Raw genomic sequence first — 25,008 nt, 5'->3', positions numbered from 1 at the left:
TGGGGTTCACAGCCATGTTGCTGGCCCCCCTTGCCACAGGGCTTTCAGCTGCACTGCTGGCCCGCCTGCTAAGGACTCCTGGCTGTGCCATGGGGATCCTTGCTGCCCCTGGGCCTGCCCATGGGCTTTCTGGTCCAGGAATAGCCATGATCCTGCTGGACATGGATGTTGCCAGATCAGATTGTCCTGGTTTACGGAGGTACAACCTGTAACACCTCACTGCGGTTCCATTTGCTTTTTGTTTGGAGGTGATGAGGGGATCTGACTCTCTAATATTGCATGATTAACTTCAGTGAGTTTTCTCATGCAATATGTGTTTAGGGTAAGAAAGTGAGACATTAACACAAGTTCAGGGTTCTTCAACGAGGTTGTTAAATTGAGAATTGATTTTTTTTTTAAATTGTGGATTGTAATCTTTGTAAAGTGTTGTTCTGGTGGGGTATAATTTTATTATTGAGCTAATCTTAAGATATTTTTATTAGGAACTGCTTGGGGAAAAGTCTATGTAAAAATTTCAGACAAGGAGAAAGGGAAGAAGGCATCATGGATTCTGTTTCCTCTGTAGTCTCTCCAGTCAATTACAGCATCTGCTTTTGTAGAGACTAATTGTTTTGTAGGTTACAAATAAATGACCAAATTGCAGGTGTTGTGCATGTAAATCCTGTTGGTTTGGAGAAGTGGCTTTTGTTAGTTACATCTTTATAGCGTATTTAAATTTATTTTTAAAGGAGGGGTTGTCGGGGTGTTTGAACATGTTTTTCAAATATAATAATTGAAACCCGAAATAAACCAACCTGGAAACCTTTTGCATGGCTGCTAATGAGAGGCTTAACCCAATGGCTGCATCTTCTGGGATGAAGGATGTAAAATGCACTGTTGCTAGGCAACAGATTTGTATGCTTTCTAAGCATGTTCATATGCACTAAGAGTTAATGAATCTTCATGTTGGCTTTTTGAAACTGTTCAACTAATGAGTTAATACTTATTTCCAATGGTTACCCAGGCTGCTTTATTTATTTATCCATTAAATTAGGTTGTGGGTTTGTTATACCAAAGCAGATTGTTTCTCTAAACTCACAGTGTATAGCGAAATTGTTTAAGTGTAAAAAGTTGAACTGGAAATAGCAATAAAGGATTGTGTCAATTATATCTATATAGGTATGTTAGCAAGTGCTAAATATTTTCCATAGCACTTCAGACAATGCAGTATTTCAACAATTACTAACAAAAAAATCATTTACTGTGAGGATCATAATTGTCACAGAACACAGTCTTCTCCAGTTCATACCACTCAGATAATGAGTTGATATCAGACTCATCAGTTAATGAGTTAATGCAGATGCTGGTACTGAAAGTCAACTTCTCCTGGCCTCTGCAGAGTGAGGATGGGACAGAGGAAACTGACCTTTCAGAACTTGTATACTACTGTAACTGAATGTCCTGACTTGTATGAACAACTAGATGGGGCTCCACTATGGATGAATAACATGAACTGTAATGATGATAGAGAGTCATCTTCCAAGAAAGGGGATGGATGGTCCAGTGGTAAAGGCACTTGTTTTGGACTTGGGAGGTTTTGGATTAAAGTTCCTCCTGCATCACAGTGTTTCTATGGGCACATCTATGCAGCAGCGTTATTTCGAAATTACAAAGAGCACATCTAGACAGCAAACGATTATTTCAAAACATTTTTAAGAGGGAGGACTTCGTACTCTAACTTCTGTAACCCTCATTTCTTGAGGAGTAAGAGAAGTCAAAGGAAGAATGTTCTTCCTTTGACTTCCTGCTGTGTAGACAGTGCCAAAAACCAAATTAAGCTATTTCGAATTCAGCTACACAATTGATGTAGCTGAAGTTATGTAGCTTAATTCAACTTGAGTCCTGCAGTGTAGACGTGCCCTATATATGACTAAGGACATATAGCTTCTTTGTGTTCGTTTCCCAGTTGTGAAAGGAGAATAGTAGCTGGCTCTCTCAGCAATGTTGAGAGTAAGATATATGATGAAAGACTATAGGGTAGTGGAGTCATATAATTATGACAGATAGGATGTCCATTCCAAATTTCCTTTTCAGTTTTTCATAGCTTTCCCAAACAAATTCCTCTGAGGCTGCAATTGACCAGACCTAGAGTCATCCCTCCTCAGTCAGTTCAGTAGCTCTGAACTGTGCCAGGAGCGGTGGGAGACAGAAGCACTGCTGGAGAGCACAAACAGTAGAGACACTGTTACAAACCAGAAGGAAACCCTGTAGGTACAGAGCGAGAGGTGGGTAGAGCCCTGTCCAGGGAGCACCCAAAAGGGCCCCAGAAGTCTGAGAAAATTAAACCCCAGTTAGAGCAGGAGAGACTGAGTTAGAAAAATTCACTCTGGGTGTCTACACATAGGGAGAGGCCACAAGAGACTAAGATTTATTTCCCTTCATTTCCCCATGATATGCCAGTGATGAGAGTGGCTAAATCAGACTATGAAATAAAGGAGTTAGTCGCTCACTACAGAGTTCAGTCTAAGATGAGCAATTAGACTGGGAGTTGCTGTTCTGTCCAGATGGAGATAATGCTCAGCCTACTGCAACCTAGAAGTGCATCATGACACAGCAGCTGTGTGGAAGTAGGAGCCTCATCACAATATTTTAAAATTTTGATTAAAAATTACCCTGAAATACCATATTTTCAAGATCTAGTCTATGCAAGATCTCATTTACAGCAGAAATAATCGTGCATGCAAAAAGTGAGATTGTGAAAATGAGGGCTAAAGTATTAGTTTGCACCAAATCAGCACAGTTCTAGCTTGCTATCTGCCTAAGCCTTCTCCCTTCGCTTGTTCCTTTTTCTTTCTGTTTCACTCTTCTCTGCTACCTTATTCTACATTACAATTATTTCTATTAAAAACATAATTCCTATAAAAGATGAAGAGCTCTTCTTTTAATTTTTACAGACAATTGAAAGCATAGAACAAGGGAAAAGAATATTATCAGATTGGCACAGCAATCAGAAAGAGAACAGCGCACTAGGAAACTTGCATTACGAATGCCCCTTTGGGTGACATTCTACTCCAGGGGTCAGCAACCGTTCAGAGGTGGTATTCCGATATTTAACTTATTCACAGATCTGTGTGCTGGGGCAAGGCAGGGGGAAGGGAGGCAAGGGCAGGCTGGGTATGATGACCTTATTTTCTTAACCAGCTGCAGCTAGAGAGAACAGTTTTATTTAAATTATGGAACAGATTAAGCATTTTAACTTTCTCATGTTAGTTTATCAAACTTCATTTTAAATCAAGTAAAATATTATGCCCTACACAAAAGGTTTCAATGTTTCTTTTATTTTTGGCAGTGTTGGGTTGAGGTCACTGACCCACAGAAAAATCAGTGGGGGACCACACAAGTGAGAAGCAAAAAAACTCCTCCCAAAATCCCGAAGGCTCACTGATGTGGCCCTGAGACGCCACACTCCTCTAGCATTACAAATACTTTCTTACACTCTCAGCAGAGCTATTTTTATGTCTTAACTTATCTTAGGTTTGCTTTCTTCATTGGAGGTGGGTCCTCTTAAAATGTAGGAGAGAAATTATAGTACTTCAGTTAAAATCGTGAGAGAAAACTCTTAACAAAAGGGAACATTTTGTTAAAAGATTTCAGATAAATCATTTGAGTTGTCTTTCTAGGCCAATTTACTCATTGCTAATAAGTATTGGTTTGAAATTATCTTCCTGTTTCCAGCCAACAAAATTGCCCTACTTGGCATCACTGAAAAGTTCTGAGGTTACCTTAAATTTCTGTAACAGAAAATAATTCAAACAGTGATCCACTGTTGAAGAAGCAAATACTAAGACTGAAATGAAGAATGTTGTGTACTCCAGTGAAAGTATAATTAAAATAATTGCTTAAAATTCAGAAGACTTGGAAATAATCAAGTTCAGAGAGGAAATTCAGTATTTTGTAATAACTTGCCTTACTATTCTAGGAGCATGATGGGATTCCTTGATATAGTTTGTTACATGAAAGGCAAACTCCTGTTATTTAATGTAAGACAGTATTTTATGGAAACCAGAATCTGAAGGAAAGGGGAAGTGAGAAGAGTTAAGTAACACTCCTTTTCTTTATCGGTCACTTTGTAGTGGTAATACTTAGATGAATATTATCATCCATTTAAAAATGCAGTAAATTATGTTCTGAACTCTCATGTTTAGAGCTGTGATATAGGGCCATGAGAATTCTGGTAGAATGATAGAATCAAACTTCAGTTCTTTCTTCATTGATGTGGTACGTGGACTTTTTTGACATAACTTCAATGAAAGTTTGGAATGAAAGTTTTAAACTAAATGAACGTTAAACTAGATGGAGGGGAAATTTCTATGGGTTACTCTAGATCTTTGTGTTCAAGATATCTAGGCCATTTTATTGTAAGAAAACAATGGGAAGTCTCTAAATCTTGTGATCAACAAGACTGTAAATCTGTTACGAAAACAATGAAATATAAACTGGTGACCTTTAAGCTTGCTAATTTTGATGTAAATATATTGCTACCGTTACCTCAGTATTTTCAGTATTCAGAACACAGATGTATTGGGAATATGAAGAATACTAAGACCTCAGCAGGTGTTCAAGACTGACCTATGTAAAATGTTGTGCTATGTAGTATAATATAGGTCATATAATATATTTCAGCTAAGCTTTGCTTTTGGAAATGATAGGCTATAGTTGAGAAGCATTGTTGTCAAGTGGTTGGAGCATGAGATGAGGAATTGAGACATGGCTTCAGTTCTTGTCACTTTCAAGCTATGTGACCTTGAGCATGAAATTTAACCTCATTTTACAGATGGGGAATTCAGTTTCCCTCTGTAAAATGAAGCTTATTTTCTACTTACTACCTCATCAGTCTTTAAGCCTTTTTAAGATCTATGGATGAAAATGGCTGTGTAAGGGTTGCTTGTGATTCTTACTATTTTATTATTTTGTCCATATTACTCAATTTCTTAGCATAATATTTATTGCTAAGAGTTGGATTGATATTTTCCCCCTCTGAAGTCAGCAGAAGGTATATATGTCTTGCAGGTTCCAACAAGGCAACAAAAAGTACTAAAAGAATCCTGTGACGAGCCAGTCGTTTTGATTCCTTTCCCTTTTGCCCATTAACTTAATTTGAATGCATGGAAAGTGTTGGGGTCAATGTCAATTTATTACAGTTGTTTACACAGATTATTAACAATGTCATAACAATTGGCTGCTTTAATATGTATTCAGTGATTTCCATTTATTTTAGGTCCCAAATCTAATCCCAGTTCTAATGTTTAAGTTGGGAATGTCATTGGAGCCTTCTTTGTATCGGGATATTTTGTACACTTTGCCTGCTCTGGCTGTACACAAGGTCAGTATGACTACAAATCATATTTCATTCCATAAAAGGATTATTTTAATAAAGTGAATATTGTTTTAGTAATTATCAAGTTAAATTGAATGAGTAAATGTAGACATGGACACCCATAACTTGCTTAAAATTATAAGTGATTTGTGAGCTTCTGTGTAACTGGGTCCTTAATATTTATGATGGGAATATGCCACTAATTTTAAGGGATGAATTGTGCAGTGTGCTGTAACTGTATTATATTAATATATCTCATGATGAAAATTTCCTTAGGATCATTATGCACCAACATTTATTAGAAAATGAATCCCTATTTCTTCTTTATTCTGTAATGAGCTTTGAGATATTTGACACAAGTGAAAGCGTTGTCTTGTTCAGGGAGACCTTTACTATTAAATGTTGTTGTTATTAACTCTTTGCTACAATAACAAATGCATGTGATGAAAAATCTTTCAGATCTGCATATCTCAGATTCTACGTGTGATACAGGTGCTGGGGAGCACTCCAAAGCTTAGACCTGTTACTTTACGTCTGATGACATCCTTATGGGAGAAACAGGTTAGAAAAATCATGCAGTCTGATGTTTTGGAGATCATCCTTACTAATAAAGGGTTCTTTCACTGTCTGCCTTACGTTTGTGTGATTAATGCTGTGATGCTATGGCTGAGATCTTTGACACCATTAGCCAGTCTGTAAACATAAAGATTCACTGTGGCCTCGGCCAGCCTGTTTACTCCTTGCAGGGTGACCTCAGCAGCCCTTCTCGTCCCAAATTTATCAGCCCTTAGTTCTTAACCACAAGACCCCTCTGCTTTGTCAACCATCAAGGAGGGAAACCTGCTTCAGTTACCTGTACACTTGAGAAATACACTCTACAGTTTGCACAACAGAGATCTGCTTGGGGGTAAAAATAAATAATTGTTAATTTAACAGAGAAATCACAGACTCCATGATAAAATAGCAGGAGAAACATATAAGTTACTCAGAAAATCAACATAAAGATGCGACTTCAAGTTTTACACTTCTACATTAGATATTCTCCCCTTTCTAATATAAGTTACATATTGCCTTTGAGCAGTTTCCCTGTGAGCCCCCAGTCACAGAGGGAATCCAGCACTTCACAAACTGCATCTTACATAGGTGTTGGCCCACAGTTTCTAGATGCCAAAGCTCTGATCAGTGCCGGACCGAGCCATACTTGCGCCCCAGGCAGCGGGCATATGGCGCATGCGTGGCCCTGCCCTGGGCGCGTGGCACATGTGCATCCCCGCCTCCGGGCACCAACCTACGGGGGGTGCCTGATTGAAGTGGTAAGGGGCGCTGTGTGCCCGGGTGTGCGGTGTATGCGTGGCCCCGCCCCTGGGCGCGCGGCGCCCCTTACCACTTCAATCAGGCGTCCCCCATAGGTTGGCGCTTCAGGCAGCTACCCGGCTAGCCCCCCCCCCAATCCAGCCCTGCCTATGATACAAGCCTGCTTTAAAAAGATTCCTTCTCCCTTATTTTCCACTCTTATTGGTCTCACTCTAATGAGTTATCCCACTTCCTTCCTTTCATATTTATCCCAGGATGTTGTTTTCTTTCCAGTTTCAGTGTCTTTCCATTAATTTTAATGCTCTATCATTTGCATTTTCCTGGATTGTACAATTCTAGGTGCTTGGAGCTAATCTTGTCTGCTTGGGGAGGCAATCTTTTCTGCTTGGCTGACAACCTCACTATTGTGAGGAGGAGCTGAATGATAGAGCTCAAGTTATGAATGTAGTTATTTATCTACACAACTACATAAACTGATTACCATTGTCTTATATCTATCTCATTATGACCGTCATGTTCAGAACATTGCAAGTTTCCATGAAAGACCATACTTGACACATTTTAGACTCAATAGCATTGCATTTAACCAGTTGGATTCTATTGTTTTTCTTCAAGTGCTATGCCTCTGGGTGTTCCACTTCAGATCTCTGCATCCCTGCGTTCATAGTTGGAAACTTTTGGTAGCAGTACCCATTTAGATTGCATGAGCATGTTCCCTGCCTCATGTTGTTCAAGCAAAACCAACACCCCCACAGTAGAATAGTTCCTTCTCTACTGCCCTGTGCTGTGAATAGGAGCACTCAGCAGGACCTTGCTATTTTGTAGTTACAGTAAACTTCCGATAATCCGGCACCTTTAGGACCCAGGGGGTGCCGGACTATCAGAAATGCCGGACTATCAGAAGGGGAGGCTATGAGGGGCCTGGGGTGGGGTGAGGGGATGCTACCCCAGACCCCCTCATAGCCCTCCCTTCTGATAGTCCGGCTCTGCCTCAGGAGTCCCTGATTCAGCCGCTGCTGGTCAGTTTCAGCAGAACAGCTGGAGTGCTGCCGGGTTGGTCCGGTAGCGCCGACCCTTGGCGCTGCGAGACCAACCCATCAGCACCCCAGCTGCTCTTGGGGACGCCTGGGGCAGAGCAGCTGGGGTGCTGACGGGTTGGTCCCGCAGCGCCGCTCCTCGGCGCTACTGGATCAACCCGGCAGCACCCCAGCTTCTCTGCCCCAGGTGTCCCCAAGTCAGCCGCTGCAGAAACTGATCAGCGGCTGACTCCAGAAAGCCAGAGGCAGAGCTGCTCTGCTCCGGGCTTCCTGGAGTCAGCCCTGGTCAGTTTCAGCAGCGGCTGAATCAGGACGCCCGGGGCAGAGCAGCTGGAAGGCTGCTGGGTTGGTCTGGTAGCGTCAAACCTCGGCGCTGTGGGGACCCACCCAGCAGCACCCCAGCTGCTCTGTCCCAGGTGTACCCAAGTCAGTTGCTGCTGAAACTGACCAGCGGCTGATTCCAGGAAGCTGGGGCAGAGCAGCTCTGTCTTGGGCTTCCTGGAGTCAGCCGCTGGTCAATTTCAGCAGCGGCTGAATCCGGGACAGCTGGGGTGTGCCGGGTTGGTCTCGTAGCCCTGAGGGGCAGCGCTACTGGACCTACCCAGCAGCACTCCAGCTGTTCTGCCCCCTGCTTACCGGATTCAGCGCTGGTCAGTTTTAGCAGTGGCTGAATCAGGGAAGCTGGGGGCAGAGCAGCTCCAATGGTCCGACTGCCCGGACCATTGGAGTTTTACTGTAATTGGTTTACAGTTGTTACTTAGCTCCCTTTTAGCAGATATTTAGGTCTGGTCAACACTAGGAGTTTAGTCCGAATTTAGTTGCATAAGATTGATTTTTTTTTTTTAAACAATGTATCCATAATACCAAGCCTACTCTGCCAACGTTAAAAGCCGCTGAAGTCAATGCCATGTACTTCTGCTTTTATGAGGACTAATGCAATTTTCAACCTTGCTTAGTCGAATTTATGGTAGTGCAGACACAGTTTTGGCAAAAGTTGAGCTTCTTGGTCTCTGGGAGGCATCCCAAAGTGCACTGTTCTGGCCAGGGTTTGTGCTTCTAGTGCCGACAAGTTAAACAGGAAAAGCCCCAGGAAATTTTGCATTCCATTTCCCCTATGGCCAGCATTGTGAGCACACCTGAGAGTGAGCAGCACATGTGGCTGTGACTTCCATGACTTCAGTTCCCAGGGGTGTCAGCATGGAGTGTGCAGGAGGTCTTTGGACCTCATTAAGGTGGAGAGAGAGAAATCCATTCTTTCTGAGCTCCAAATCAGCAAAAGAAATGTTGATGTCTATGCAAAGATCGCAAAGGCCACGATGAAGAAAGGTTACTTCAAGGACCCCCAGCAGTGCAGAGTTAAAATAAAGGAGCTGAGGCAGTTCTACCAAAAAACAAAGGAGGCCAACGGACAATCTGGTGCATCACTGCAAACATGCCATTTCTACGATCAGCTGTATGTGATTCTACGGGAAACCCGACCAGCTTCCCAAACCTGACTATGGAGTCCGGCAAGCAACTCCTGGCATCAGTGTGGAGGACAGCATGGTGGTGGAAGCAGAGGAGCAGAAGGACAAGGAGAATGGCCAGCTGATGATGGATGAGAACCAAGAACTTTCTATAATATTGGAGTCAGTTCCCTCCTCCCAAGATGTCTCTCAGGCAAGCACAGATCCAAAGGAGGGCACTTCTGGTGAGTTCACGATTTTTTTTTTTCCTTTCTAAAAGTGGGTTAAGGCAAATGTGTGTGATGCACAGCGTGCTCTGTGCCTACACAGCAGGGAGGGCTCAGGAAAGCTTGTTAAAAACATGTCTGGAGATGAAGTGAAAATCATCCCTGAACATCTCCAGGAAGCTTTCAGATAGGAACTCTTTGATCTTTCTCACAAGGCTTCTGAGGAGGCCTGCCTTATTCTGTTCTCCAAGGTAGGACACCTTCCCACATCAACCCAGCAGTAAGAGGTGTAGTGTCATTGAAAACAAAGCATTGCAGCATAAAGCCCAGGTTTATGCCTATATTCAGCCAGCATATGCTCCCTTAACACACTGTATGATTTGAAGAAGACTGATGTCTCACATGGCAACCTAGATGATGGAGAACAAGCTATTTGTTGCTGCCTTTGCTGTTAGCATGGTTTCAGCCTCTGGCACCGTCTCCTGCCCTCCCTCACACAGGCTCCTGCAGGATGGGGAAGTAGCACTCTCCCAGGAAGTTGTGTATGTCGGATGCTGAGGGAAGACGTCCAGCCCTGTCGGCATGACCAGATCCTGTCCCCACCCCCAGCTGCAGAATCATGCCCTGGCAGGCTCCTTTACCATGCCTGCCTGCCAGCTTCCGAACCACATAAGTCCAGATGCTCTCTTGAGAACTCTGAGTACCTGCTGTGCAGTGGCTACTTGAAAGCAAAACTTTGGCTTTGCTGAGAAAACATTTCCATTGTCTTTACAGAGACCTGCACTGCATGTAACAGATATTGGTTAGGTTTAACACACTAAATCTTCTGTACTGTGTCGCCTGGTAACTTTTCTTGCTGAAAAGGCAGGAGTTCCGAAAGATGTGCATGTCATGCACTTTGCCTGATGATCCCACATTGATGTTGCTGAAATGTCCCTTGTAATACACCAGCCACTGCAGAACCATCAAGAAGTACCCCTTGCAGTTTATGCACTCCTTTACAGGGTCGTCGGCTTCCAAGATGGGGATGTGCATTTTGTCTATTGCCTCACTACAGTTAGGGTACCCCATTGTGGCAAAGCCATTCATTATGGTATTTACATTTAGATGTGGGTTCTGCATTTATAAGGTAGTAGGAGCTAGGGATGTGAAAGACTAGTTGACTGTCCGATAAGCAAATGCTTATCGGATAGTCGACAAGATAGTCGACTAGTTGTTTCTCTCCCCTCTCCCCCCCACTGCCTCTGTCAGAGGCAACAAGTGCAGGGATATTGCAAAGTGGCAGCGCCACACGGAGCCCGGGGTCAGCTGGGGCCTCCGTAGCTGACCCCAGGCTTCGGTACTTTCACTTGTGAAGTGTAGCAGCAGCCCTAGGGGCAGCAGTGGAGAAGAGGGGGAGCAGGCAGCACCGCAGAGCTGGTGCTGTAGGGAACTGACTTTTAAGCTGGCTCCCTGTAGCACTGGCTCTTGGTCCTCCCTCCCCCTTGCTGCCTCTGATACAGAGGCAGCAATGGGGGAGAGGGGAAATACGAGTAGTTCATTCAACTATGCAGTAAGCCTAGGATTATTGGTAGTCAACTAGTTGGCTACTCGCTTACATCCCTAATTGATTTCTTTGGCTCCTATGTGCTCCTTGCCCCATTTTAGATTTTCCCACTCCAAATTGATTCCCAACTGATCAGTAGCTGTCGGGCATTGCAAGCTTCCACAGGGCAATTGCCATGTGCTTCTCCATGATTAGTCCGGCTCTCATTCTGGCATTCTTGGGCTTCAAGATGAGGGAAAACCATTCACAAATTACAAGCAAATGTGCTTGTGCAGTCAGAAGTTTTGCTGCCACTGCTGATTGCTCCGGACCTGCAGCATGATGTGGTCCCACCAGTCTGTGCTTGTCTCACTGAACCAGAACCAGGATTCCACTGCGTCAGTAGGATTGAATGCCAGCTACGTTCCATGTCGCTCAATGCAAGACTTGCCTGTACAGTGTGCCTGTGGGACCCTGAGATGGAGGAGATTGCTGCTGCTCCTCCTCCTCCTCCTCTTTCTGGAGTGCTCTGCTTACATTTTCAAAACACTGTGCCATTAGACTCATCAAGATAGACGTCAACATCAAATGGTTTGATGCAAAACAGGATCCATGTTCGTGTTGCTATGGTGTCTGTGCAGGCAACCCAGGGCCAAAAACGGTGCAAAAGGACATTTTCCTGTTGATCTCAATCAAGAGGGGAGGTAGTGGATGAACAGCGTTATGGGACACTGACGACATGAACTCAAAACCATCCGCTGCAAAGTTTTGGTCCCAGTGTGCACTGAGAGCATGACACAGAGTGCAAAGTGTGGGATAGCTTAGAGACTTAACAGATTTATTAGGTCATAAGTTTTCATAGGTGAGTCGGAGTGGAAATTACAGAAGCAAAAGTATATATAAGGAAGGAGTGGAAGTGGGTCATTGCCAGCATTTGGCGTTGAGATGTGAATATCCAGAGAGAGGAAGTTGTAATGTGCTAACCAGTTGAGATCCTTAGTCAGTCCTAAGTTGATAGTGTTGATTTACAAATGAATTCCAGTTCAGTGGTCTTAATTTAACTGGTTTTCAGCTGGTTATGGATTCTGGTGGAGAAGGTTGCTTCATGCTCTTTGTTCTCCCCCATGTGTGCTGAAATGCAGATGTGCTTTATATCCTGCTATTTAACCTCTTGTCTCAAAAACCCATTTTGCTAATTGTATGTAAAATGAGATGAACACACAGTCCTTTGTTTAGGATAGAACTTTGTAACCACTTTTGTGTAGTCAGGGCTGTGTCATGTGAATGTATGGTTACCTCATAAGAGGGAATTCAGAGCTTTACAGATACTATTGCCACATATATTTTATTATGATATTATTGATGAGCAAGTTACTAGTTTTCAAATAATACCTCAGTGCATATTTTGTACAAAGATTATTATAGTGGTGGATAGGCTATGGATACTGGGGTGCTTTTGGTCATAGATGCGTGGACTCTGCTTGACACACAGCCTTAACAAGATAAACTGCAGTGGATATCATTTTACATGTGTCCCCTTGCTAGGTAAAGTACATCATTTTGGATGATTGATTATACAAGTGCCTATTTGTTGGCAGGAGAAAGCAAATTCTGTCAGTGATGCATTTATTAATTCTGATGTATTGAACAACTTGTACAGTTGGTCTTTCATGGAGACTGTTGTACATGTCATTGAATCTTGGAATGACATTATGAAATAATTAATTTCTGAAGGATATATTTATGCTAGTTCGCATAATGCATTGAAAGTATCAGTATCAATAAATCTTTTCTATTTGGTTCCATATTCGTAGTTTCCTTTTAGTTTATGCAGGAAAAAGTATAGATTCTGTGCAAAGAAATGACTTAAAGCACAGCATAGTATTCTTTTCCATTGGTGAACCAAAATGCAATGTGCTTTGCAATGTAATTGTTCTTTTACAAGCTGTGTAAACGGTTTGGCAGCATAAAATGTTACCTGCATTTAGAAACTTAATTGTAAATTTTAAAAATCAAATGTTATTTCTAGGATCGGGTTTACCCAGAACTGCAGAAGTTCATGGCAATGTCCGATATGCCCTCTTTGTCCACTGGGAAGGATACACAGTGGGAAAAGGTGATAGCTAAAGCTGCATCCATCAGAGATATATGCAAACAGAGGTAAGAATGCGAGTTCATTATCCATCTTAAAGAAGGTGCAAGGTGTTTAAAGGAAAGCTGTACTGGTTACTTCTGATAAGTCTGTTATTTAATTATGTGGTGTGTGGTATTGATGACTGTAATAGATACACATTTTCTTAGGCAATACATAATAAATGTAAAAGTCATAAATGCAGTGTGTATAGAATAGAATAAACTACATGCAGCAGATATAAATAAAACACCCTGCATCAGAATTTACAAAGACATTTTGCTTTTTCAGGCCTTTCTGTAACAGAGTTTACTTGAGGCATCCCATTTGTGCAAAATGTACTTGGAGTCCACAATGGAAGAGCCAGAATCATATAGCTAGGTTCAACTGTGTTTTGTTAATACACTGATACAGAACCAGTGTTTGAAGGTCATATCAGATATGGAAATTATCAAGCCATGCAGCTAGCTGATACCCCAGCTGCCCTCTCAGGCCTCAGCCTAGGTCTATTCAGAGTTCTCAAACTCCTGGCCCGCAGGCCAGTCCCAGTTGGAGTGATTGCGCAGTCTGGCCCAGGACTCTAGGCATCCCCCAGTCCCATCTTTTTTCGCTTTTGCCCCAATCTCTCTCCCCATGGCACCCTGTCCTCTGAGCATGTGGCTTTGGGGATCACTGGGAATGGTCTGGCACCACATGGTGGCAGCAGTTGTGTCCCCCACACTCTCCACATAAGTAGGAATCATGTGGGAAGCATCAGGCCCTCCAGTGATCCCCAAAGCTGTGTACTCAGGAGGGAGGGGCTAGGGAGGAAGAGGGCTGGATGAAGGTGGGAAAGAGCAGGGCTTGGTGGCTGGTAACTGGCAGCCTCCTCCCTTCTCCTGCCTCCGCCTGCAAGAATCCTGGGACAAAATTGTGCAATTGCTCCAGCTGGGACTGGCCCATGGGCCAGGAGTTTGAGCCCTCTGGTCTATAATGTTATACTAAGGCTGGGCTCTATCTCAGGTTTGACCCCACCCTCCATTCTATGCACACATATATCAGTCTGACTTGCTGAGCTTATTCTGAGGACCGTCACTTCTGCGTTTCCTGATTAAGTGGACAAAATTATAATCTAACATTGTATCAATGTAAGATTCTGATTGCATTGTATTCTTTTATGTCTGCATAACCAGCGCTGTAAATGGGAGTTATACATGGAAGAATAATTGTATTAAAAGGCTCCTTCTTAATCATTCCTACTTGGTATGTAAATTTAGACACATAGCCGCTTACTTCACTGACTGCAATAAGATTTTAATTACTTTTGATTTTTAGTTGCACTGAAGAGCCAACACAGTTTTGGAAAGTGAGATGGATTCTATTTTGGCTTAGGCATCACATAATATATTCTGTTAGTCCAGTGTCTGAGTCCGTAACGCCGAAATGCTGGCTGTTCCCTCTGGGCGGCGCTGTTGCTGAAATGCAGGCGGTTCCCTCTGGGTGGCGCTGTTGTCCAAAATGCTGGCTGTTCCCTCTGGGCGGCAGTGTTGCCTCCTTGGCTGTTCCCTCTGAGTGGCGCTGTTGCCTGAGTCACGTTCTTCGCCTCCCACCTTGGCACTCGGCTGACTTCTGCGCTGCTCAGCTGGGCCGCCGCGAGGGAGCAAACAGCGCAAGCATCCGTTTGGGCGCCGCGGTCACCATGCAGCATGGGGAGCGTGGGGCCCAAATGGCCTCTTGTGCTGCTTGTTCCCCCATGGTGGCCCGGCTGAACGGCGCAGAAGTTAGCCGAGCTCCATGGCGGGAGGGAAAGAGGGCGGGGCAGTGATGTACACGGCCAGGGGGCAGGGCCTTCCCGTGTATGTCACTGCCCCGCCCCCTTTCACATTCCCCTTCCCCTTTGCCTGCTGCCATGGCGCTCTGCTGACTTCTGTGCTGCCCAGCCAGGCCACCGCGGGGAAGCCCAAACGGCCGCTTGCTCTGATGCCTCAGCCTGGCTGAGCGGCGCAGAAGTCACCTGAGCGCCATGGCGGGAGGTGAAGGGGGACAGGGCGGTGACATACACGGCCAGGGGGCGGGGCCTAGATGAGTGTTCATCCCCGACAGAGACAGAGGAGAGCCGGGAGAGAGTGAGAGGCAGGAGGGGGAGAAGAGAGAGAGAGACTGAGAGATAGGCAGAAGGCGGAGGAGAGCTGAGAGAGAGAGGGGGAGGCAGTAGGAGGAGGAGAGAGAGAGAAAAAGACACAGAGTGAGAGACTGGAGGCTCAGGAGAAAAGACTGACATGGAGGAGAGACCTGAAAATCCCATCTTATGACGGGCTAATTGGCTAGTTGTCAATAAAATAATGAACTAAGTTGTGATTGGAGAATCTTTAGCAAGTTGTTTTATCATAAACCAGAAGGATTCAATTTTTTCTGTCAGGTTCCACGGTTTTTTGACAGGTCTGACAATTTTTAACTTATAAACTGATAACATTAGATGGAGAGACATTTTCAGACATAGGACCTGCACAGGGCTATTTTTTAAAGTCACATTTCAGGGTAGAGCCACTCTCCTTGGTTCTTCAACTGTGTGACATTCAGAACGTACGTTTAAAGTGACAGAGAAAGACATAATAGAACTAACGGCTGGAAACTAAAGCCAGACAAATTCAGATTAAAAACAAGGCTCCCAGATGAGGTGGTGGTTTCCTTGTCTCTGGATATCTTCAGTCGAAGACCCAGTGTGTTTGTGTAAAATTTGCTTTAGTCAAGCACAAGTTATTGGGTTCAGTACAGAGGTAACTGGGCATATGTCTACCTGAGCACAAACTCAGGGGGTTGCGTGGGCTTGGATTCAGGTGGCTAGCCCATGCACCATCAGTGCTGCATCTTCCATGGTGCTATTTTTATTGTGCCAGCTCAGGAAGAGCTATTGCAAGTCTGTCTACCTGAAGTGGGAATCACGCCTCCCAGCTGCAGCAGAGACATTCCATGGGTGAATTTCTTTGGCCTGTGTTATGCTGGAGATCAGAGTGGATGATCTAATAGTTTCTTCTGTCCTTAAAATCCATGAGCATAGTATTATATATTTACATTATTCCATAGTCCTGTAAATATTTGTCTCTAGTCTAAAGTGGTTTTTAACTTCTTCCTGCAAAACTAGTTTCAGTTGCTTCTAAGCTTCGTGGTCTTTTCCAATGTGGCAAATAAGCAAAATTTCTTATCAGTGGAGGAAGGGGGACACAACTGTTAAGGGGGGGACCGCATGACTCTCCCCTGCCACCAGGTCAGGACTCCCATGCTCCTCCTATCCCTGTCGCATGTTACTTGGGATGAGGTGGGCTGGGGGTGGTAGGACAGCCAGCAGTTCTGCTCCTTTCCCTGCTGCTCTTGCCACCACAACCCTAGGATGATGCCTGCTTCTTGTGACATTCAGTATTGTCTGAGTTATGAGTGCCCAGGAAAAACAAAACAAACCCTTACTCTTTGTAGACGAGAAAATGTGTCATCTGTTTTGATCATGATAAATTTCAGCCAAGAGAATATTTTTGAAGTTACAAGCAGGTGAAACCTGGGTTATAAAAAGCAGTCTCAATGTAACTAACATTTTCTGCCAAATGAGCACTATAATTAAGTTTAAATGGGATTTGTAAACCACAGTGGAAATGATTTAGAGCTGGGATGGGCAAAAGGGCTTCACCAGGTGGGATCTGGCCCACCAAGCTGTTTGATTAGGCATGGGAGGCCCTGTCGCTCCCTGGCTTCCAGGCCAATCAGGGCCTTGGGGAGGAGGGAAGCACACAAAGTTTCCTCCACCCTGCCCCCACCCTGCAAGGAGCGCACGGAGCTTAGAAGTGCCGTGCGCTCTTGGCAGGGCAGGAGGAGGCTTCGCATGCTTCCCCACCCCTAAGCCTTGATTGGCCTGGGGGCAGAAGGGGGAGCGCATTAAGTCTCCTCCCACTGCCAGGGGCACGTATGCCTGGGGAGAACCTGGGAGGGCAAAGACTTCACACACTCCCCCATCCCCAGACAGTAATGGTCTGTGGATGGGAAAGCAGGGAAATATCCTGGCCACGCCCCTTCTGCTTCAAGCCCCACCCCTTCCAGTACTTCCTGGAGCTACTTCAAAAATTTCTGAAGTGGCCCCTGGCAAAAAATTGTTGCCTACCTGTGATTGAGGCATAGAAAGAAACTTTAAAAACTTAAACAATGAATAGTCTTGCAGCATCTTAAAGACTAACAAAACATGTAGATGGCATCATGAGCTTCAGATGAATGGAGTTATTAAAAGGTCCAGTTTCTAAATAAATAGGGGATGGGTGGGGGAAGAAAGAAGGAAAAAGAAGGGGGGAAAAATAGGTTTAAAAAAAGTCAGTTAGGCTATGTCTAGATTACATTCCTCTTTCGAAAGAGGAATGTAAATGAGGCAAATTGAAAGTGCAAATGAAGCACAGATTTAAATATACCATGCTTCATTTGCATATTCGTGTCCGAGCATTTTTTCGAAAAAGGGTTTTTTGAAAGTGAAAATGCAGTCTAGACGGGGTTCTTTTGGGGGGAAAAAGCCCTTTTTCGAAAGACCCATACTCCTGAAAAAATGAGGAGTACAGATTCTTTCTAAAAAGGTTTTTTTTTTTTTTTTTTTTTTTTTTTTTAAAGAACCCTGTGTAGCCTGCGCTTTCACTTTTGAAAAACCTTTTTTTGGAAAAACGCTCGGATGTGAATATGCAAATGAAGCGTGGGATATTTAAATCCGTGCTTCATTTGCACTTTCAATTTACCTCATTTACATTCCTCTTTGAAAGAGGAATGTAGTTCAGATGTGCCATTAGAATGTCCATGCTACATGAAGCATCTTCTCTATCAGTTTCATGTAACATGGCCACTCTGACTATTTCTTTTCCCATCTGTCTTCCCCCATCCGCTATTAATTTAGAAACTGGACTTTTAATAACTTCATTGAAGTGAGTTATGTCACAAAAGCTCAAGATACCACCTACATGTTTTGTTAGTCTTTAAAGTGCTGCAAGACTTTATTTGTTGTTCAAGTTTTCCCAGTTATAGACTAACTTGACTACTCCTCTGAAGAAAGTTAGTCTAAATGTGCTGTACTTAAATCACCTGGCCAGATGATGCATTAATCCAAATTACTTAAAGAAATACAAGTTTAAAAATTAAATGGTCATGTGGAGAAGAATACATTCTTCCAAATCATGACTTACTTAGTTAATGCCTATTACGCCTGCTGGCGTGTAGGGCAAGAACGAATACATGAGTGGAACTGAAATTTTTGAAGTACTCTGCTTTCATGCAATGTTGTTTTCCACTAGGCCATATCAACATGGAGCTGATATGTTGGCTGCAATTTCCCAGATATTGAATGAATGCACAAAAACTGATCAAGCCACACCAGCTGCTTTAGTGTTACAAGGTCTTCATGCACTTTGTCAAGCTGAGGTATGGTTAATTTGGACTGTCCTTTTTTTGTTTTTTTAATACTGTTTGCATTGCTTGTTCCATTTCCTCTTTCTAGTAGGCATTGCTATACAAATGTATCATGTTCCTTCTAAATTAAGCTTCTGTCTTTTTCAATTTATTAACTATTCACTGGAAAATTTAAATCTGAGTGTTTCTGTGATCATTTGCTATGATATCGCTCCAAGATGAGGCCAGGAGTTTTAAATCACTTCACAGCCCACTACTAGCTCGAAACATGCTGAGCTCTCAGGGAGCTAACTCCCCACCTTGGGCTATTTCCTACTGAACTCACTGAAGGAGTCTTTCTTCTTTGTGACTTTGCTCTGGACTGGAAGCGTCTCCATCCGTTCCTCATGGCCAGACCTTTGTGGCTTAGTTTGTTCACAGCTTTAACTCCAAAGCTCTGGCAGCACCTCCTCCTGAGCTGCTCCAAGGCTGTGGGGGTGGGGATCTCTTGGCCAGGTAACCTTGGTTAACCCTTATAGATCCAGTCAAGGGTCAGTGCACCCTTTCGCATTGTTGCTTTGTGCATTGTCCTGATTGGCTAAGTAGGGCACACAACTTATTATTTTTGTTACACTGTGCCCTCCTTTGAGGTCCGGTTGTCTCATTTACTTATGTTGTTCATTTGTTACAACTGTATGCTCTTTTGGGCCAAGACTGTCAGTTCTTGTGTTTTTATATAAAGCCTAGGATGGAACTCTGATCTGGGTGAAAACTCTAGGCTCTACTGTAATAGGTACATGTTAAATAATACTGTCAGCAGCCTTCATTTTAATTAATAAACACCTTGATAGAACAGACTCCAGACTGCTGCTAAGAACCAACATCTGATTCAAGAAAACTCTTACAGTACTGAGTTTTCTGTTAGTGACCCAACGAACACATGTTCAACATTATACTCAATTACTATTCAAACGAGCTTGCCTCTTACTGAAATTCTTAAATCGTTTTTCTCTTATGATTTTGAGGCAGGAGTTATGAATAGTGCTGGGCCATGCAGGATACAGAGTCTCAAAACAGACCTGTGACTCTCTCTATGAGAAGTGCTCCCCTTGACCCATACAGGCTGCCCCAAAGGGCAGCTATGGGAACCAGAAAGCACTCTTGATGGTTTGCCACAGCTGGGAGACGGTGGGGCCATGATACTGCCGGGTACTTGAAAGCGAATGCATTATTTTTGTGGAAGGAAACATTGTGTGGCACACTGAAATCTTCCTCTCTGCTGTTCTTATTGTGCCTTGGTCCTGACACTTAAGTTAGTCTACACTACCACTTAGGCTGGCAGAACTTACGTCGCTCAGGGGTGTGAATGACGTAAGTTACACTGACCTAAGCACTGGTTTGGAGAGTGCTATGTTGTTGGGAGAGTTACTTCTGCTGATAGAGCTTCTGCTACTTGTTGCTGTTGATTAATTAAGTTGACGGGAGACCTCTTTCCCATTGGCTTAGAGTGGCTTCACTAGAGAACTTGGAGCAGTGCAGAGGCACTGATGCAAGATCTTCAGTGTAGCCAGAGTCTTAGTTTCATGAACTTCACACGAGTGTCATGGATTGGGGAATCATAGAATACTAGAACTGAGAGGGACTTGGAGAGGTCCGTCGGGTCTGGTGATGGTGGACTTCCCAGTGTTGATGGTAATAGAGGCGGGCTTTGACCTTCTCTCCATACTGGACATGTTTGAAGTTGTGCAAGACCTCACTGAACTGATGGCGACAGCACCACTAGAGGTGCAGCACATTCCTTTAATGACACCGGCAGCTCTGGTCTCAGTGATGTCAACAGTACTGCCTTCCGCACCCTGTTTCTGCCACCAGTAGGTAAGTGTACGGGCCCTACCAGGCACTGGGCCTGGCACCAGTGGTGCTACCAGTCCTGGAGACAGGATGCTGATGGCGTTTCCACCACTGGCACCAGCTATGGCTCCACTGCCTGTCCCAGCACTGGCGTTATCTTTGGCACCTCAGCACCATGGGAAGCTTGCAGCCATGAGTGTCCATGTTTGCTCACCTTGATACTCATCTCCAGCACCGTTGAGGTCAGCCCATCCATAGCTGGTGTTGGATTATAGTTGGGAGTTGGAGGAGAGTCCCTCATGTCCAGGAGTGCATGGTACTGCTTCCGTTCCTGGGACTGCTCTCTGTACCAACATCGAGGCACTGATGGTGCCAATGCAGGCCTGGCCTCCTATGGGCCCCATGGGTCTATCAGCAAGGCCAGGGTCAGGAACTGCTCTCTCGAGCTATCTTGGTAGCATCTTTAGGTTGAGGAGAGTCTATCCCAGATCAGTCTCCTCCATTTGGGAACCATCTATCCCTCTTCTACTATGCCTGGGCCCAGATTATCTGAGCCCGCGGGTCCTGAGCCTAGTGGGTGAGGGATAGTCTATCCAGTTCTGTACCTTCCCTGTCTCCTGCCCCGTCTTACCTGTCCCTTTTCAGGGACCCATCTCAGGAGCAACCCTTGATCTAGAACATGAGATGACTCCTTGCTATGGGAGCTCCTTCAGGAATTCAGAGCAGGGTGTTTTACTCCGTGCACTTCTTATCTTGAAGGCCAAGGGTGGTCTGCGCTGTATACTAGATCTCAGAAACCTAAATGCGTTTTTACGTAAGCTCAAGTGTTGCATGGTGTCCCTGGTCTCTCTCATCCCCTCGCTGGATTCAGGGGACTAGTACATTGCCTTTGATCTTAAGGACACATGCTTCCATATTTCAATTATCCCTGCCCACCACTGTTTCCTCCATTTTGTGGCAATGGATTGGTGTTACCAGTCTGGATGCTGCCCTTTGGCCTGACCATGTTGCCTCAGGTATTTACAAAGTACATGATGGTGGCGGTGGTGGCTGTTTTCAAGCACAGGGACTGGGTGCACGGCTTTCCTTGGTTGGACTACTGGCTCATCAAGGGCAGGTTATGGGAGCAAGTGCTCAGGGACGTGGAACTGTTCATAACTTGAATCTGATCTTCAACATGCTGAAATCATGCTCGTTCCCATTCAAAGACTCAGGTTCATTGGAGCCCTTCTCGACTACCCGGGCAACAGCTTCCCTGCCTAAATTTATGTTCCAGGCTATGGCAGACCTCATCTCTGTGCTACAGCAATGCCTCACCATGACGGTGTGCAATTGCATGCAGTTTCTTGGACACGTGGCCTCCTGCACTTACGTCCTGTGACATGCCTGCCTGCGCTTCCACGTGCTCCAAGCGTTGCTCGTGTCGGAGTTCAAGCCGACCAGGGACCCCTCAGTTGTGTAGTCACCTTGTTATTGGTGACTCCGCAGTCCCTTGACTGGTGGATGCAGCTGCAGATGGTATGTGCAGGGTTCCCTTTTGCTGGCTTGCAGCCAGAGATCACCCTGATGCCTCAAACACGGGATGAGTGGTAATAATTTGTAAATACAAGTTGTGTCGTCTTGCAAGAAACTGACATTGAATATCAGTATCAGGGAACTCAGGGCAGGCAGTCTCACTTGCCAGGTGTTCAGTTCAAGTGTGTCCTGGTGATGATAGACAACATCACAGCAATGTTTTGTTTATATCGATCAACAGGGTAGTGCTCGCTCTTCTCCGCTGAACCTGGAGGCCATTGCCCTGGGAGACATTTGCATTGCTCACGAGATTGATCTTGTACCTGCTGGGTATGCAAAACAACCTTGTGGATCGCCTCAGTTTGTCTTTTCAATCCCACAAGTGGTCCTCAGGGCAAATGTAGCTCTCTCGTCTTCCGTGAGAGGGGTCATCCCTGGGTGGACCTGTTCACAAGCTGCCTAAACAAGAAGTGCCTACTGTTCTGCCCTTTTCAGGGCCACAGCCAGGAATCCCTGTCAGATGCTTTCCACCCGTCATGGAAGGAACAGTCTCTGTGTGCCCCTTTCCCCTTGTGTTGTTGATACCCAGGATCCTTCTCAAGATTCGGCAGGACAAAGTGGTGGTGATACTAATAGCGCCTTTGTGGCCATGGAAAACTGGTTCACCACACTGCTGTCACTGTTGTGGCCAAGCCCAGGATGCTCCCTTTGGTTCCCGACCTGTTGACACAGGAGTTCAGCAGGCTCCGAACCTGGAGTTGCTCCACCTTCTGGCATGGAAACTCCTTGGCTGAACCACCTTGAACTCCAGTGCTTTGAGTCAGTCAGGGAAGTCTTAATGGGCAGCCATAAGCCTTCTGTTAGGGCTTCTTATCTTGCCAAATAGAAGAGGTTTTTCCCCATGGTGCGTCGATGAGGGAATGCTCCCCCCCTCCCGAGCAGGTCACGGTTCCCCTGCTTCTGGACTGCCTCTTTCTAAGTGTGTTAAATAGCGACTAAATGACTATTTGTGTACTCGATACAATTGGTATTGAGCACATGATTAGTCGATAAGGGGTCGCTGTGGCTTTGCAGTTTAAATAGGAGTTTAAGTAGGAGCTGGTGGACCTGCAGGCAGCCTGGCTCTAACTATATTTAAATATCAGAGCCACAGTGAGGGAAGGCCTGGAAACCAGTACGAGCTGGGACTGAAGCAGACTCTTACTGTATTGAAAAGGCAGAGTCGCAGCACTGCAGCATCTCTGCCTCTCCTGCTCTCCCCCCCCCCCCCACCTCCGCACCACAGAGACAGTGCTGAGGGAAACTGGCTTATGAGTGTATGAGCAATCACTCAATGAAACAAAAGATTAGTAACCCTTCCAACTGTTGTTCTTCAATATGTGTTGCTCACGTCCATTCTAGACGTCCGTTTTGTAGGATTGTTCCAGCAAGGAGCTGATGTGGGATTCAGGTCAGCAGGGATATATACGCACCACCACGCGGCATAACACGGGGCACCACAACTGACCTGATGAGTACTGCAAGGGAAAAGTCTTCTGACAATTGTGCATAGGGCGTACATACACACACATTAGAATGGCAATGAGCAACACATTTTGAAAAATAACAGTTACAAAAGGTAAGTAATTGCTCTCTTAAGTTGAGATGAAACTAACAGCTGTTTGCTGTACTATGTATGCAGATTTTTTTTTATGTAGTTCTAGTGCATTAGGTTTGCATGTGGGTGATTTATGAAGATGACTAAACCTTTTTTTTCCCTACTTTTGTGTAACAGAGACCTTTAACTGAAACTGTTGCATGTATTGACTTGTGTGTCAGAATTGTAAAATATACAATGTAGTACTTACCAGGCCAAATATATTAATAATGGGCAAATCTTTTGTGTTTTCTTTGCCAGCGTGATTTCAACAGAAGCCAATATGCTTTCTGTGAGACCACGCTGGTTTCTAATTGATTTCATGTGTAAAGGGTTGTATGCAGGCCAAGAAAGATTCAAGAATGAAAATGCTAAGCATAGTTCTAAAAAAGCAAAACTCATCTGGAAATGGTTTTCTTGCTATTTGTTCCATGATCCCACATTTATCGTCTGTCTTTGACCAAAAAAGGGAACTGGCAAACTGGAGCAGTATAGTGAAATAAAAATTATGTAGATGACAAATTACACTGACCAGTGTATTTGATGGCTAGTGCAAATGGTAATGTTGGACAATTTTAAAACAATGTGAATTAATAACTTCTCTATTAAAACTAAGGTTAAACTTTTTTATACTGAATGCATAGAGAAAGTAATCTTGTGGTTTGAATATTTCCCCTTGGGTTAACATTTCCCTTATGTCCTTTATCCAATCCTTTTGATTCATCACAACCACTCAGTTTTTCTTCTTAGCCTTATGTTCCCAACCACATGAGACTTGCATTACTGATGTTTTAGATAGGCTCTGTTCCTTTAGTCAGGAGTGTACGGATGCCATTTCTTAATTGCTTAGAATGGTTGCTACCAGGGTGGATAAAAATCATTGCTTTAAAAAAAAAAAAACTACTAATTTTCTAAAATTTAAATTGGATTTTTTGATATTTTTAAAATCATCAATAAAATATTAAATTTCTCATTTAACAATAAGAGTTACAATTGAATCTCATCACAAACATGTTACGCTTACAGTTTCATAAAAATGAATTAATGGGTCTTGTCTGGTCAGCCTAACTACTAGCTCTTGCTTCTTGAAAGTTCTGGGCTTTCCATTTCTGTTGCTCAGCAAACTAAAGTAACGTGCAAAGAAAGACACAAGATGGATAGAATTGTTTTTGTTCTGTGCTTATGTGTTGATGGATCTGGGCCAGGCATGGCAGAGGAGTAAATGAAGACATTGTCTCAAAGACAAAGAAACAATATATAGGAAAGGATGGAGGCAGCATAGAACCGAACAGTGGAGTGGATTGAAAAAAGAAAGAGAAGGTATTATTCAGCATGCACTCAGCTTCCCATATTCTCCCACACTTTTTCCAGAGAAAAATAGTTGTGGCTTCTGGGCATAAGAAAGACACTATCTGGGAATATTTTGAAGAAATTCATTTTCTGGGTGAAAAAGGAAAAAGTGTCAAGTGTTATCAGTGGAAGATGATGATGCGGGGCCTAGTTGTAAGAATGTAACATTGTACGAGAGCTAGTTGTAGAAATTTTAAGGACACTGTACGTTTAGTGTTCTGAGGACTTCTGTTGGAGAT

General features: G+C 44.1%; 1 protein-coding gene across 1 annotated transcript in view; it reads left to right on the top strand.

Annotated features, from left to right (window-relative positions):
- The window catches only part of FOCAD (focadhesin), a 231,132-nt gene that overhangs the window by 81,542 nt on the left and 124,582 nt on the right, over positions 1-25,008 (top strand). The window contains exons 13-16 of the mRNA XM_075931485.2: positions 5,258-5,362; positions 5,816-5,917; positions 12,934-13,064; positions 18,324-18,450. Of these exons, the coding sequence (XP_075787600.2) occupies positions 5,258-5,362; positions 5,816-5,917; positions 12,934-13,064; positions 18,324-18,450 (465 nt within the window). The remainder of the gene's footprint in view (positions 1-5,257; positions 5,363-5,815; positions 5,918-12,933; positions 13,065-18,323; positions 18,451-25,008) is intronic.

This window comes from Pelodiscus sinensis, chromosome 6 (genome assembly GCF_052426305.1).
Source record: "Pelodiscus sinensis isolate ZL-2025 chromosome 6, ASM5242630v1, whole genome shotgun sequence".
NCBI lineage: Eukaryota > Metazoa > Chordata > Testudines > Trionychidae > Pelodiscus > Pelodiscus sinensis.
This window is presented reverse-complemented; position numbering and strand designations above follow the sequence as displayed.